The following is a 15266-nucleotide window of genomic DNA, read 5'->3' as shown; positions in this document are numbered from 1 at the left end:
CCAGCGTGTGCCCAGATTCCATATGCTCTTCACTCGTTCTTGCTTCTGTTCTACTTCAGACCCAGAGCAGGTGAACCCGACCCAGCCCTTGTTTACTTCCCTCCAAAATTCCAACTTTGACACTATGCAAAAAGAAGATTTCCCATCACATCAAACTTACGGTAAATGCATGGAGTACTAAATGTAGATGAAATCAAAAACTAATTGCACAGTTTTGTTGTACTTTGCGAGACGAATCTTTTGAGTCTAATTAGTCAATGTTTGGACAATAATTCACAAATACAAACGAAATGCTACAGTTGCGCATTTATGGCAAAATGCCAATTTTACCACTCTCAAATTGGGAACTAAACAAGGCCCCAGCCAATTAGCGGCAGTAAAGTTTTCTGAAGAGTCCCGGCAACACTTGATCTACTACAGCGTGTGCGCATGTCGATCTCTTAAAAAAAATGTGGCAAGGTCCGTCCAAACGCTAAGGTTTTTCTAACGACGACCGGCCACGCTCGAAATAAACAGGATGGTGACCCTGGAATGATGCACATAAACGCCACACCCATCTTCTAAGTAGTGGTTTGGGACTTCGGAGAGGATTTTCCTTTTCAGGGGCGCAGCTCCGTAAGCCTGCGCGCATGCACGTGCTCTAAAGAGCCTGCGCAGCTGCGCTCATTGAATCCCTGCAACAACGCGACAAGCTACGTGAACAAGAACAACATAACATGGAGTCAAGCAATCAAAACAAACCCGTTGTAATACCCAGGTGTTCCTTGTGTTGGACTGTCCGTTTTACACACCAAGGACAACAACACGAACTGAGCTGTAGGTTTCTCAACCCACCACAGCGAGCGAGCCCTTGACTTAGCTCGCTTACTAGCATGTGACACCACCTGGTTAGGGGCAGGCAACTTAATCATCAACAGTGAAACACCTGACGCTATTCAGTCACTGGCAGGCAACATAACCATCTGCAGCAAAACACCAATAGTGACACAAGCAAATTCCACAAGGCCTATTAGGTTTCTAACCTATATCACCAACTATTCCACCATCTTAGGAGTCTAGACAGTGGCCTCCACGTTACCACAATGACGCTATACAGCACTCGTTCCACGTGGGAGTTAAGGCTGTAAGCATATTTTAGACATGAAGCATTACACACTCCAGTACTCCACAATCTCACTAGGTCCAATAGCACAATCCAGAATAATTGTCAAAAATATCCAGCAATATCCGAATAGTCAGCCTACAGACTACGGAGATATCCAGCTCTGCTTGTCTGCGGACATACTCAGTTTAATCACACAACAAGCTTAACACAAGCTCAGAAGTCACAGGTCTAGAGCATCACAGTACAATACCAATGTCAACTGGAGCCACAGTTACTGGCTAGGAAACTAGAACACCTACACGGAGCTTTCAACGGATTGGATTCCACAGATAATCACATGACTCAGTTCCTCGGAGTGCAGCTGGCCAAGTGAGACTTGAAATTCTCCAACTCTGTGAGAACTTCCTCCTCTGGGCGGTAGATCAAGTCACTCATGCGCCATATCTGAACAAATAAAATAGTAAGAACAGAACCCATATTGAATAAAGGACAAGGGAGACAAATAGGTCTAGTAGCTCCAATTATCTGTGAAAATACAGCTCGCTTTTGTCTTGTCAATTCACAGTCATTTGCAAAATCACAAGAAAGAGCAGTACCTGTAGTGTTCCACCTCCACCAGTGCTCTCACCATCATCTGACACACTGACGATCGTCCAAGGATCCGATGAATTCCAGTGGAAGTCTACAATCTTATCCCTGCCAAGATATGTGCAATATGAAATGCACGATATATAATGGACCATTTAAGAAAAAAGAAAAGCCGTGTTTTTTAGCATTTTGAATCACACGTATTAAAAGGATTAGTTTCATATAGAGAGGAATGCTTGTGGTTAGGGAAAGAGTTTACTTAATACCCTCATCCTCGGGCTAGAAAACATGGATCTATTTCTGCTTGACTTAGTACGAATCCTATCGTTTATGGCTTTCACGGGGTGCCAAAACAGATTACTACTCAATTCTACCTGGAGGACAGACATAGAAGCCAGAACCAAACCACTATGCCAAGAGCTTTTGGGGAAGCAGAAATGGTTTCAAGCTGAGCCCGAAAGCAAGATCCAACAGAGGCCAACCTCAAGACAAGAGTCTTCCAGGGGCCCTGCATGTACTCCTGGAAGGTGCAAAGACAGGAAGAGCATACGGTGGTAACCCAAAAGCAAAGTCCAAGACGACAGATGACTTTGTGGTAGGGTACTTCCAAGTAACGAAAGACAAAAGATGAAAGCTAGCCCAGAAGATGGGGAGGACTAAGGAGACCCTCTCTACACTTCTATCATGACAGATGGGCCCAGCCATGGCAAATAATCTGTAATGCCCTTGCACTAGAAGGCATAGAATATCCTAGAATATGCTTGCAACTGAACAAAAGGGGACTGGATATGAGCTTTAAGTACGCCACCCCTCCATCATGTAAGAGCAGAGAAAACATTTGGGGCATATTGCTCCTCAAATGGAATAGTGATTGATTGATGCACTAATTCTGTCCCAAACCCTGGATGTCCCCTTTTCGGGCTTCGGTTGTCCCTCTTTGTTCAGGGGACTTCCCCCAACAGCATCTTACCTGTGACCAGCATGTTGAAAGAAAAGCCCAGCTGGTACGTTAGAGTTTTTCTTCTTCCCAACCTGTCATCACAAAAGAAATATTCAGGCAAGAAAAGTACATGAAAAGATAATAAAGCAACTGAATACAAATCACCCTTCAGGCCTTTAGAAATCACTGTGCAGGATTCTGTCAGAAGAAACAAGATAGTTAAGTATATGTATATTAGTGGTTACCTTCTCATGATCCCACACATTTAAGAAACCATCTTCGGCAGAACTTCCGAAAACAGATGCCCTGTCAGGTGACCACTGGAATCCAAAAGGTTTTTAAGCATTCAAAAACATCATAGGAAATAAACCATATCTGCATAAAGCGAAAATAGTAACAAGCATATTATCTTGACATGCCTGGACACAAAGAACAGCAGCTTTATGACCCTCAAATTTGTGAATCGGAGAACCAGCTCCTCCAGAACCCAGATTGCGACGATCCCACATACGGACAGAGTTATCAGCAGAACTGAAATATCAATTGAAATTCTCACTACTCAAATGCGTAAAGAATTGATGAATATGGATGCATCTTCCACATAATGAGGAAGTAAGCCTTAATGCCATCATACCCAGTTAAGATATAGTTAACATCAAGCGGATTCCAATCAACACAATGAACATCCCCACTGTGAGCTTTCTCAACCTGGAAATCAAGAATAAAGAAGTTTTAACATCTTATTGAAATTTCATCACTCCATGTTTTGAGAAAGAAAATTACGAGATATGATATATTAAAAAACACCAAGTCACCCTATTTGGAACAAGATTAAGAAAAAGGCAGCTGGCAAAATCCTGTTCAATAAACTCGTTAAATCAAGAATGTGTGCATAGCGCGGCGGTTGACTTGTGACATCATGACCCAATTCGAATTAGGCCCATGTGTGTGTGCATGCGCACACGCGTGTGAGGCCAAGGAGGGTTTAGTCCCACCTTGCAAGTTGAGGGTAAGTTACACCAGCATATAAGGCTTCTAAAGCCCATGCCACCTGCCACCAACCCGGGTTAACCCTTTTATGTAAAACGAGGATGAAAGTGTAAGCGGCTTAGTGGGAGTGTGTGGTCCACTCAGCATGTGAGTGGATCAGAACCATTTAGACTCTACGGTGTTACAGCGGTAGATCCCCACTCATGAGGCTGTCAACCCTGGTTCTAAAAATAAAGGGCCTCGCTGAGATATACCGCTTTCAGCATGTTCGTGGTGGTCCAGCCTCCGGACCCTTCTCTCGACCTTTAAGAAAATGCCTTAGTGGGTTATCTTCCCCATGGCTAGTTTTTTTTTTTACTCATTAAATTAGACTCACAGATTCAACTTTTCAATGAACTTTTGTGCCTGTGAAGTTATTGAAAAATGAAAATGCACAACTATTCGAGGAAACAGAATCAGAAGCAGGCGTATCATTCAAGTAAGATATGCCAGGTCAATTTGACTAACTAAACCCTTCTATGTGATGCGGCTGACCATACGAAACCGTCTGGTCGCATTAATAAACAACATGCCATCACCTCTTCAAGCTAAGCTATGTTATTACAAAAGAAGGGCATTGCATCCAGGCATTCAAACTTCTGCCAGAAACAAAATTGATCCTATTGAGATAAGAGGAGAGTGTTACCTTAACAGCCGGGCTAGTACCAGTCCGGGCATCCCAGAGAATAAGACAAGCATCATCACCCACACTGCAGAATTCCTGTGCACTTCATCCCCAAAAGGGAGAATAACAGAGACAGGTATTAGTATAAACAAAAAATGAAAATAAGACATAAGTCGACAGAGACAGCTGCCATTAATTCACCATTAATATTAACATTAACAAATAGAGATGTTTAAACATCGTGCATTTGAAAGATTGGAGGGTCAAAATATCCTTATGTTTTGCATCCAACCCCATATCAACTCATGTAAAGCAACAAACTGATGCGGGAAACCAAGTACCAGTACCAGTTGCTGTCACCCTCTGCTGAATTTCACTTTAACATATGATTCAATACTACCTAAATGTTCTACATTTGTGTTGCTTACATTTATGTGTGGAGATGGAAGATGCTCAAGCTACAAAGGTTTATGTGGAGGACAAGACGGATTACATGGTGGACAACATGGACGCTGCCCAAGCTGAGAAGGGCTATATGAAGACAAAGTTTTGCAAGTGCCTCAACTCCCCACACATGTGCAAACCAACCTATAATATTTCAGTACGCATAATGCATGTGATTGGAAAGCTTATCAGGTCTACTCTCAGACATAACAAAACAGATCATTTGGACTGAAGAGTGAAGACTCTGCATAAGCCAAACATTTACGCTAGGCTCCGGGGAATTGCTTCGAGGTGACCATTGAGCTAGCTTATCAAAGCCCCCTTTACACCCGACTAGGAGGGCTGTTCCTAGTATAAATACCCATTGTATATAGGCTATTTTAAGACTGCTGATAATCTAATTCAAACCCCTTTGCTCTGCTATGTGCTGAACAAGTTCAGAGTGATCTCTAGCCCATTTGCTCTTGTGGTCATGGGATTACAAAAGCAGCCACATCAACAACTCCCAATTGGTGCTCCTAAACGATAGCAGGTTGTGTTGGTTGATTCCTTGAGTGTGGCTGTGCAAATCCATGATTCAGGTTGGCGAATGGAGACAGTGGTTAGATTTGAGTTTATTTGTCAAGTTGCACTAGTTATCTTGATCGTGATCCTACATCCTGAAGGTCAGGACTATAGCCTTATCAGATTGTTTTGAAGGCAACCAGAAAAACAGAGATCAGAGAATGCTATTTACCTGGAAGGGCAGAACTGAACATCCTCAACAGTGCTGTCATGTCCATGGAAGATACCCCGAGGATCAACTTTAGGACTCTCCTTTTCATTCGTGGTTTTGCCAGATTGTTTGCTGCCAGATGCTCCAGGAGAAGACGAGGAATCTCCAAGGGCAGATATGTGATCTTGGATGCTCCACAAGACAACAGATTTGTCCTTTCCTATTAAAAAATTGTATTTGAATAAAACATAGGTTAGCACTTATCAAAGCACAATAATCAATAAAAAATTTAATAACTGCTCTTCCCCTAGGGTCTGTTCAGCTTGAAAACAGAATTTTACAGATGGTGTAATTGTGACTAGGTTCCATTCCAATTTCTTTTCCGTGTATCTTAAAGTTGCCACGGGCCACGGCACCTATTTCTGAGCTAAATCAGGACTGAACCTGTCCATACTTGCACACACTAGTTACAATGAATACAGGTGTCCAGGTGACACAATTGTGCAAGCTCTCTAAAAAATGTGACACATGCCTAAGTTCATGTACATTTGTTAAAGACAAATCATTCAATCGTTAGGGGGGCAAGAAACACTTAGAAGCATGAGAGAGAGAGTGTGTGTGTGTCACGGATATTTTCGATCAGAGTTAAAATGATGCTGCTCAGATCTAGACATCAAATGGCTCGAGATGTAAATCCTAGGCGCAAGATTAACTAGAAATTAACTAAATGCAACAGGTAGTGCAATATGGTTACTTTGTTAAGAAGGGTCGCAAAGGACACTTGTCAATGCAACAAGGGAACACTTTCATTCAACAGAAGTTTTTCAAAGCTACAGCATGCGCTTGAGATGTTCAATGAAACTGGATAAATAGTTGCTTTCGAAAAGAGAAGGGTCAATAAGAAACAAGCATACAGTAAGATACAAATATGCTAACCTCCTGACAGTACATATGGTTCCGCTGGACACATGGCAAGCGCGAATTCAGCATTTTCCTGATGTCCTGTTAATATCTGACAAAGAGTTGATGCCAGTAAGCCCTGTGCCAGAAAGAAAAGAGTATATCTAGCACAATGAACTAAACAAATAAGTGTACCAGATCAGGGCGAGATTCAGTTGCTCCTAGGACGGCATGTCTATTTGGTTGGGCTTCAACATCCCAAATAAGTACCTGAATGTTAATGAAAAAAAGGCTGACACCCATAAATCTATCACTGCCTCACTGGAATAGTTATGGAGATATTGATTACATCACAAGAATTACACAGCAGTATAAGGGGCTGGACGTACATCTGGACTGTCGGTGTGTGTGGCTATGATCTTACTGTTCTGTGGAAGCTCCCTGATTCTGTTAACCTGTTTGCATGATAAAGACAGAAATAATGCATCAACCATGCGGTTTTACGAATAAAGAAGAGCATCATGTTGCTACACTTCAGATAGGAAAGCAAGCTGAGCAACAAGGCTGAAAAGCCAATACAAAACGGCCACATTACAGGTGATCATGAGCAACATGTAACAAGGAGACTAAAATACAAAACAACCAAATGGCTCTTACCTCACCAGGATGAACTATAGTCTTATACTTCTTCACAAAAGGTGACCGTGCTTCCTCATTGAACTGCAAAAGGAAATGCAAATGAGGTGAGCACCATTGCAACCCAATAAAAAATAGAACCAGAAACCCCTAGGTCCTGTTGAAAAGGATCAATTTAACACTAAGGACATTTTGGAGACACCAGAATTACACTACTATAGAGTGTACTCTGTCTCATTAAGTTTGTCCATTGCCTCAGGATTATCTGTATCAAAATATTTGTCTGGTCACACCTGGGCAATTTTCCTAGTAAAAAATAACCGCTCCCACATCTGATTCATGTAATGGCAATAGATCCTGCGTCAGGAATGAGAAATGGGCATAGGTGTTGCCTTGTGAGTGAGAAACGGGCAAACTCTTGTTAAAAGATAACTGAACATCCTACTACCCAGCAATGTAACCAGACGGAAGGACTAAAATGGTTAGGCATACTTTGTATCGTTGCTTCCTGACATTGGAATGGTTAGCTCAACAAGCACATAGCTTTTATTGGAGCTAAGAGAGATTGACAGAGTAAAATGGTTAGGAATACTCCGATCAGCAAAAGTCAAGTTTCTGATTATGTTGGTTGTATTGCTTGAGCCCCGTGGACTGTTTATATAGGAGTGCATGGCTTGGAAGGCAAGGAGCCTCTTCTAGAGATAAGGTGGTTATCCCAGGATTACAATCAACCCTAAACTTACCATATTTGGTGTTGCCTAATATAACAAGATGAGATGAAAGTGACATCAAAGGTCAAATAAATACCGCAAGACACACTGCTGAACACTCAGACATTTCTGTTTTCGACAGAACAGAACTGTAATCAATGCAACAAACAATAACTAACCTGTGAGATATGTTCAGCAGCTGCAACCCTTGGTTTGACAACTTCACAATTCGCAATAACCAGAGTATTAGGCACACTCCCATCCGTCTGAAACCATAGCACAACAAGCAACTCCTATAGTTAGCTTCAATAAAGAAAATGAGCTTACTCATTAACCAACAAAAAACCTAAGCATCAGCAGCATTTGCTTCTTCAAACTTAACATTAGTTTCATCTTCATAACATCTTGAAAGAGCTAAAAGAATATATGATTGCAGATGCACTTGCCTGCTCAGATAGGTAAAGGCGCTGACGATTCTTGTAGGTAGCTTTCTCAAATTGCGGGCCCCACCTGTTCCCGAGCAACCGAAGATCAGCATCATAAGTGAGGGATCCAAGCAATGAAGCAACTTAATAAACAGAAAGCAATCAATCTGCAAATATTTATCTTTAGCTTCAAAACATCTGGTGAGATAACAGAATCTGTTATGTTTCACAACTCTGATGCACCTATTGCATATCACCACCATCAAGTTCCAGTAATCATCAAGACAACAGGCGTGCACCAGCCCACTAGTAGCAACCAAACAACCCACCTGTTTGCAGAGGGGAGGTTGGTGTCCTAAGATTTTTCAAGAGTTAATTCAAATTTGAACTGAAATTGGATCCACTTTCCTTCTTGTCCAAACAGGTACTTAAGTCACTGCTGCAGGAATTACATGAACACACAATCTCTTAGCCCCCAACCCAAACAGTAGCATCCCACCAAAACCCACCCGGCTCATAAACCCTAGCATCGCAAAACACTACTAACCCAGCATCCAGGCCCACCATTTCCACCCCGTCCCACGCTATTTCCACCAACATACCAACCACGCGACAGATCTGGAGCCACCGCAAGCACAGCCCCGGACCAAAACCCTAGACACGAACACCGAACGACCAACCCCTCAAAACCCTAATCCGGTAGCAATCTCCACGGAAACGACGGCTGCGGGCATGAAACGGCCGAAACGGCAAGCGGGAAGGAAGAGGGAGCGCGGTGGGCAGAGGAGGTTACCGGCAGGAGAGGGATGGCCAGACGAGGTTGTGGTTGGCGAACCAGTCGTAGAGCACCGGGATGAGCGACTTCCACTGCGCGTAGCGCTCATCCACCGCCGCCCTCGAGCCGCTTCTCTCCTTCATCTCCGACGCCGGTGGTCTCCGCCGGCGGCGACTGCTCGGCGCCTCCCACTCCCACGCTCTCGGCTACTGAGGGAGCGTGCTGGCACCCGAGTCTGGAGACGTTTCTGTCGAGTCACTGCGGTGCGAGCAGAGAGGATCCCATGCTGGGAGCGGAGCGGGGAGCTGAAGACGGACGAGACGCGTGGGCTGGGCCAAGTTGCATTTGGGCCGGGGGGTGTGGGGCCGGTGGCTGCGTTAGGAAGAAGTTGGGCTGGTGCGTGAATCTTATAAGGCCTGTTAAGAAGTTGGTCTTCGTTCTTTTCAACTTCTTTCCCCTCTATGCTGATTTAATAACATCTCTTTTCTTCGACCTCATTTTTTTTTCGAATCACACAGACGTCTACAGTCACATACACATACGCACACTCACCCCTACAAATATATACATAAAACCCTACCTATATGAGCATCTTCGAAAGACTGAGCCGGTAAATCCTCGAGATTGACGAAATCATCACTAACGTCTCGCTGTCGACGAGCATGTCACCTACCACTGAAATAATATCGCCAGTTAAATTTTGAAATAAATCCAAAAAAATATGAGCACTAGTACCGAGTCAAGGACTCGAATCCCGGTAGATAGGTTCAACCACAAGGTAACCTTACCAGCTGATCTGCGCTCAATTCGCTTTGCTCTCATGTTTCAATATTATGTTTCAAAAGCTACGTAATATCTAGTGGAAATTAATTTTTTTTCTTCGTTTTCGAGTTGTTTTTATTGCTTATCTGATTGATTCGAACTAAGAATGGTACAGACGAATTCTGCCGGCCTTACGGGCCTACTAACGCTCAAGGCGGCACTGGTTGTCTGCATCTCGAGCTTGATCGGTGGACTGTAGACAGGAGTTCCCCGCGTGTGTTCGGTAGGGGGTGGTTGTTTTTTAGCACCTCCTAAAATTCTTGTCAATGTTTGAATACTAATTAGGAGTATTAAACATAGACTAATTATAAAACCAATTGTACAGATGGAGACTAATTTGCGAGACGAATCCATTAAGCCTAATTAGTCCATGATTTGACAATATGATGCTACAATAAACATGTGCTAATGATGATTAATTAGGCTTAATAGATTCGTCTCGTGAATTAGCTTCCATCTGTGTAATTAGTTTTATAATTAGCTCATATTTAGTCCTCCTAGTTAACATCCGAATATCCGATGTAACATGACCTTCTAAAATCAAAACAAATACGCGACTACGCAAGTGGCATAACCTGTACAGGTTTCTGTTAGTACTACGGCACGTAGGTATGCATGAAGTCAACAAAATGCAGCTAGGGGCAACTGAAATTTCAGACAACGAGTTGGTTTGGCATGTGTGATGTGTCAACTCTCGATTTTGACGTGGACGTTAATCACCCTGACTACCGTTAATCTTTTTGCACGTTCAGATTGCTTTGCCTAAAATAAGAGTTTGGAATACGTCGATTATCCTCCGTTCAGTCCAGCCGCTTTTCTTCTAAAAATATCATACCCATAAGTCAAGCATCGCATATTAGTCTAGCCTTCTCTTTTTTCTCATCCATATCCACAAGGCCGTCGAAAGATTCAGCAATTCAGCTCTCGCACACCTTCTGCGCAGAGCAGCAGCGCTGCTTGTGCTCGGTACTGTTGCTCCAGGCCGTGCACGCATGGGACCGAGGCTGGCCGACCGGGTGGAGGATGGGAGAGCACAGTAGCCTGATCTGAATCTGACTGACCCGTACATGCCTAGATGGGGGCAGCCCGCGACGCACATGCCCGGCGCCCGGACATGTCGCGCCGGCCTGGGCCTCGTTTAGTTGTCCAAAGTTTGGAGGTGCAAAATTACTGTGCTAGTACTGTAGCACACTGTAGCGTTTCGTTTGTGTTTGTGAATTATTGTCCAAATATTGACTAATTAGGCTCAAAAGATTCGTCTCGCAAAGTACAACAAAACTATGCAATTAGTTTTTGATTTCGTCTACATTTAATACTCCATACATGTACCACAAGTTTAATATGATGGAGAATCTTCTTTTTGCATAATATCAAAGTTGAGAGTTTTGGAGCAACTAAACATGACCCTGGTCAGGATCGCATTGAAGCGCGGATTCCTTGTCCCGGCCCCGGACCGCTCGGCTCGGCTCGATCGAGACGGCCGACATGCACCAACACGGCAGCACCGGGCAGAAGCAGAAAGGACCACGAGCGATGAGCGAAACGAATAACGGGACGGGCGTATTTTTTTCCCTCTCCATTTACTCCCTAAGTTGCCAAAAAAGATTCATCTTTCACATTGAGTTGCTCATTCCAACAGTCTATCAATTTATCATAGTTCAAATCTTAGGGGGTGTTTGGATCTTTAGGACCTCCTAAAATTTATGTCACATCGAATATTTGGAGGCTAATTAGGAGGATTAAATATGAGCTAATTATAAAACTAATTACACAAATGGAGACTAATTCACGAGACGAATCTATTAAGCCTAATTAATCCATCATTAGCACATGTTTACTGTAGCATCACATTGTCAAATCATGAACTAATTAGGCTTAATAGATTCGTCTCGCAAATTAGTCTCCATCTATGCAATTAGTTTTGTAATTAGTCTATATTTAATACTCCTAATTAGTATCTAAACATTCGATGTGATAGAAATTTTAGGAGAGACTAAAGAAACAAACACCCCCTTAGTTTCCTCTCTAAAAATTTATACTCTCCATTCTCTCGAACAGACTCTCCATTTTGCATTACAACACTCCATTTTGCACATTTGGTAAGCCAAACTCGCTTGTCAAGTTTGGAGAGTGTGGTCATACATTTGGCAAGCAGGATGGGATACAACTTTATTAAATCCGGATTTTTCAACAAAGTTGACCAACAAAATGGGGAGGCAAATGTCCGTACCGTTGGAGTTGCTCTTAGGTGGGCCGCAGCAGCGTCACGTCCGCGTCGCCACGACCCACGGCCACGCCGAACAGAACAGCGACCCCGGCACGCTCCTCTTTCCAAATCCACCCCAAAGGCCCCTTTCGGTTTCAGGTTCCCGTTCGCCCGCGCAACGTCGACGTATCATCGTCGGTCAGAGCAGGTCGTTCCCGCGTGCAAACAAATTCTCTCACGGAACCACTGCTCCCAACAACAGCGATCAACAAGCGGTTCCCCTTCACCTGGCACCGATCAATGATCTATCGCCATCAATCAGAGCAGGTTGAATTGAAATTGACACCGGACAGGAATCACAGGATCTACCCTCCTTCGACTCCACAGCGCGCACCAGTGCACACCACTTGCGGTGAGATCTGCGAAAGCGAGGTTCCAATCCGAAATCCATTGGACCGGAGAAAAAGCTCGCGGTCCGCCTGCGATTTGCGCTTATCTATCTCCTTGTCAGTCGTCACCATCCACGATCCATCCCCCGCGGTTCCGCCCACCGCGCGCGCGCCGCCCATGTCGTCATGCGTCAACCCGTCCGCGTCCGTTCCCAACTCCCGCAAGCAACCCAACCCAACCGCCGCTCGTGCCGTTACCAGAAGATTTCGTCGTCGTGGCTCGCAGGATCCGAGTGTCGTCTCGGCCGTTTCCCCGGCGCACGCAGGTCAAACGCTGGCCTCACTCCGCCGACGCAACGCGAGCCGGCCGCGCGGGTCGCTCTCGCTCGGTCCACTCGTCACCCGGGGACTCGGGCGGAGGTGGGCACGCACGGGACTCCACCGCGCCGCACCCGGTCCCGATTCGTTCGCTTCTCTGGTCGGTCGGCCGGTTGGGTGTTCGGGTCTCCACGCCATTTTGACGAGGCTGATGGCGCGAGGCGCGGCATCGTTAGAATGCATGAATAAGTTTAAGGGGCTGTTCGGCTGGACTTATAAGTTGGCTGAAAAGTTAAAATGGCTGATTTGTTGTAAGAGAAAAATACTGTTCGGTAGCTGATAAGCCGGCTGATAAGTTGAAGCGAACAAAGCTCACAAGCTTGGTTTTGGGAACTATGGACTACGGGGCACAGACGATTTAAGAAGGGAGAACACATTCCATCCTTGGCTTTATTTAAAAAACCATGTTCCATGCGTTGGCTGTCGCTTTACCTTTTATTCGCCTGTCAGATCGCTGATTAATGGATCATGCACATAAAAGTGTGCCACTCTGGAACGCAGGGAGCACGCTCTTTTTTTTTGTTGATTGTACGACGAGACTGCGATGTCTACCATCTCCTTTGAATAGGCAATGTCACGTACACAATAGGATCCTCCAAATGACATGTTTTCCGCTACCTACTCCATCCGTTTCAAATTATAGTCGTTTTAACATTATATCTATATGCATGATAATATCTATGAACATAGTAAAATCTAAACGACCAGCAATTTTGAATGAAGGGAGAAATATCGTTTGAGACAGTATTGCTGTGTTACCTCTTGTCTTGTCAATCATCCAGAGGAAATGGTGGTTTAATAAGCTAGCAAACGCCCGCTGTAGGCCTGGTTTAGCCTCTCCAATACAGAGCAGGAACCGGATGAATTTTGGCAGGCACTAACGGGGAAATCGTAATTAACGTGTGTCCGTGTGAGTGTGCCAATAATGTGAAGCACGATCGTACGAAAGTGGTTCATGTGTCACATCTCAGATCAATTAGCATGCATCCAGTGGAAAACGATACGTGAAGAGCTTTAGCCATGGGCCGGAATTAAGAATTCTCACTTTTTAATAGCGTGCTTCAGCCTAATTCTAGCTGGTAGTAAATCACAAGGGGAACAGAAAGTGCAACGTGGGAGGCTATCGTCTCTGACTGCCGTCAGAGACAACAGGGCATCCACCACACGCAAGGCATTCGGATCACCGCTGGTTCCCTTTAATAATTTGTGATCTTCTTTCGCCTTCTCGGCCGTCCTTTTTGAGAAATTTGATAGTTTTTTTAGGGCAGAAAATTGATAGTTTTTGCGCTGTGGAACTGCATGATCATTATGGAATCCATTTGTTCCGATCCATCCCGCTTTCGAAAATGCTCCGCGCATCGGACCGCATTATGGCGCCCCTTCCCTTTATGTCCCTCCGTTCTGTTCGGAGCGTAACGGCAGAGCACGCGTGACCTCAGCGGGATGTAGCGTGACATCAAGCTGTGTGGCCGCTTTGGTTAATTGTTGCCAAATGCCAACCCCGATCGGTCGGGCACATCGTAGATCGGACCATGCTACATTGCTATTTGTCCATCATGATGCTGGCTCGTTTATAGTTAATTAGCCTGTAGCTTCATGCCCGATTCGTTTTGTGGGGCAAAAGCTTCGGCGTGGTCGCGAGTACTTGATCAGTGGTCTCCGTAGCCGTCTTGTTTGTGAAGCAATAGCGCCAGCTACTAGTGCGCGACTAAAATAAACGCTGAAACCGCAGCGTAACGCACCCAGTTAGCACCTACTCCTAAGGGCAAAACGTGTTTCGCAAAATACAGCACATTTGGGTACCTATGATATTTTGGCGTATACAGTTGAGTTGCCGAGGTGCTTATAGAAAGAAAAACTTCCGAGCAGGGAATATCACCATTCAAACGACACCCAACCGCAAGGTTACCGCGCGGCGGTACAGTGGTGGCCCGTCCGTGATCTCACTGATTGCCGCTGTCCCCCAAAAGTGGCAAAACGGAGACCCACGCGTCCACCACCATGGATCAGCCGGTCGTTCAGCGCAGGAGGGGGCTAAATTTTAGCCCCCGTCACATCGAATGTTTGGACACTAATTAGGATTATTAAATCTAGATTAATTAGAAAACTAATTACACAACCCCTAGGCTAAATCGCGAGACGAATCTATGAAGCCTAATTAGTCTATGATTTGACAATGTGGTGCTACAGTAACCATTCACTAATGATGGATTAATTAGGCTTAATAGATTCGTCTCGTGATTTAGCCTAGGGGTTCTGCAATTAGTTTTGTAATTAGCTTATGTTTAGTCCTCCTAATTAGTATCCGAACATCCGATGTGACAGGGCTAAAGTTTAGCCCTGTCCTCCCAAACACCCCAAAATTGCGACCCTACCGAACAACAAATCCAGAGACCCCCAAACAACAACCAGAAGCCTCCCCCCTGTCGCTGCCTGCCATCCCTTCCGTCGTTTGGCGCCGCAAAACTACTCGAAAACCTTAGAAAACCCCCGCGCGGCCCGCCCGATCACGGAAGCGGACGGCGAATCGCCGCGGGCCAGCGCGCAGATCGCCAGCAGAGGCAGGCGTGCGGGGGCGG

At 44.9% G+C, this 15266-nt stretch overlaps 1 protein-coding gene across 1 annotated transcript; it reads right to left on the bottom strand.

Moving 5' to 3' along the window:
* Positions 1 to 1161: 1161 nt before the first annotated feature.
* LOC101782310 (WD-40 repeat-containing protein MSI4) lies at positions 1162 to 9177 on the bottom strand. The gene is made up of 15 exons (XM_004969662.4): positions 8911 to 9177; positions 8139 to 8202; positions 7872 to 7958; positions 7004 to 7066; positions 6736 to 6801; positions 6542 to 6616; positions 6383 to 6458; positions 5468 to 5666; positions 4309 to 4390; positions 3268 to 3341; positions 3053 to 3164; positions 2879 to 2953; positions 2664 to 2725; positions 1702 to 1801; positions 1162 to 1549 (listed from the first exon to the last, which is right to left on the bottom strand). The coding sequence occupies exons 1-15, from the start codon at positions 9033 to 9035 to the stop codon at positions 1448 to 1450; spliced, it is 1362 nt and encodes a 453-aa protein (XP_004969719.1). The 5' UTR covers positions 9036 to 9177; the 3' UTR covers positions 1162 to 1447.
* Between the last annotated feature and the right edge of the window lie 6089 nt (positions 9178 to 15266).

This window comes from Setaria italica, chromosome V (assembly GCF_000263155.2).
Source record: "Setaria italica strain Yugu1 chromosome V, Setaria_italica_v2.0, whole genome shotgun sequence".
NCBI classification, from domain to species: domain Eukaryota; kingdom Viridiplantae; phylum Streptophyta; class Magnoliopsida; order Poales; family Poaceae; genus Setaria; species Setaria italica.
This window is presented reverse-complemented; position numbering and strand designations above follow the sequence as displayed.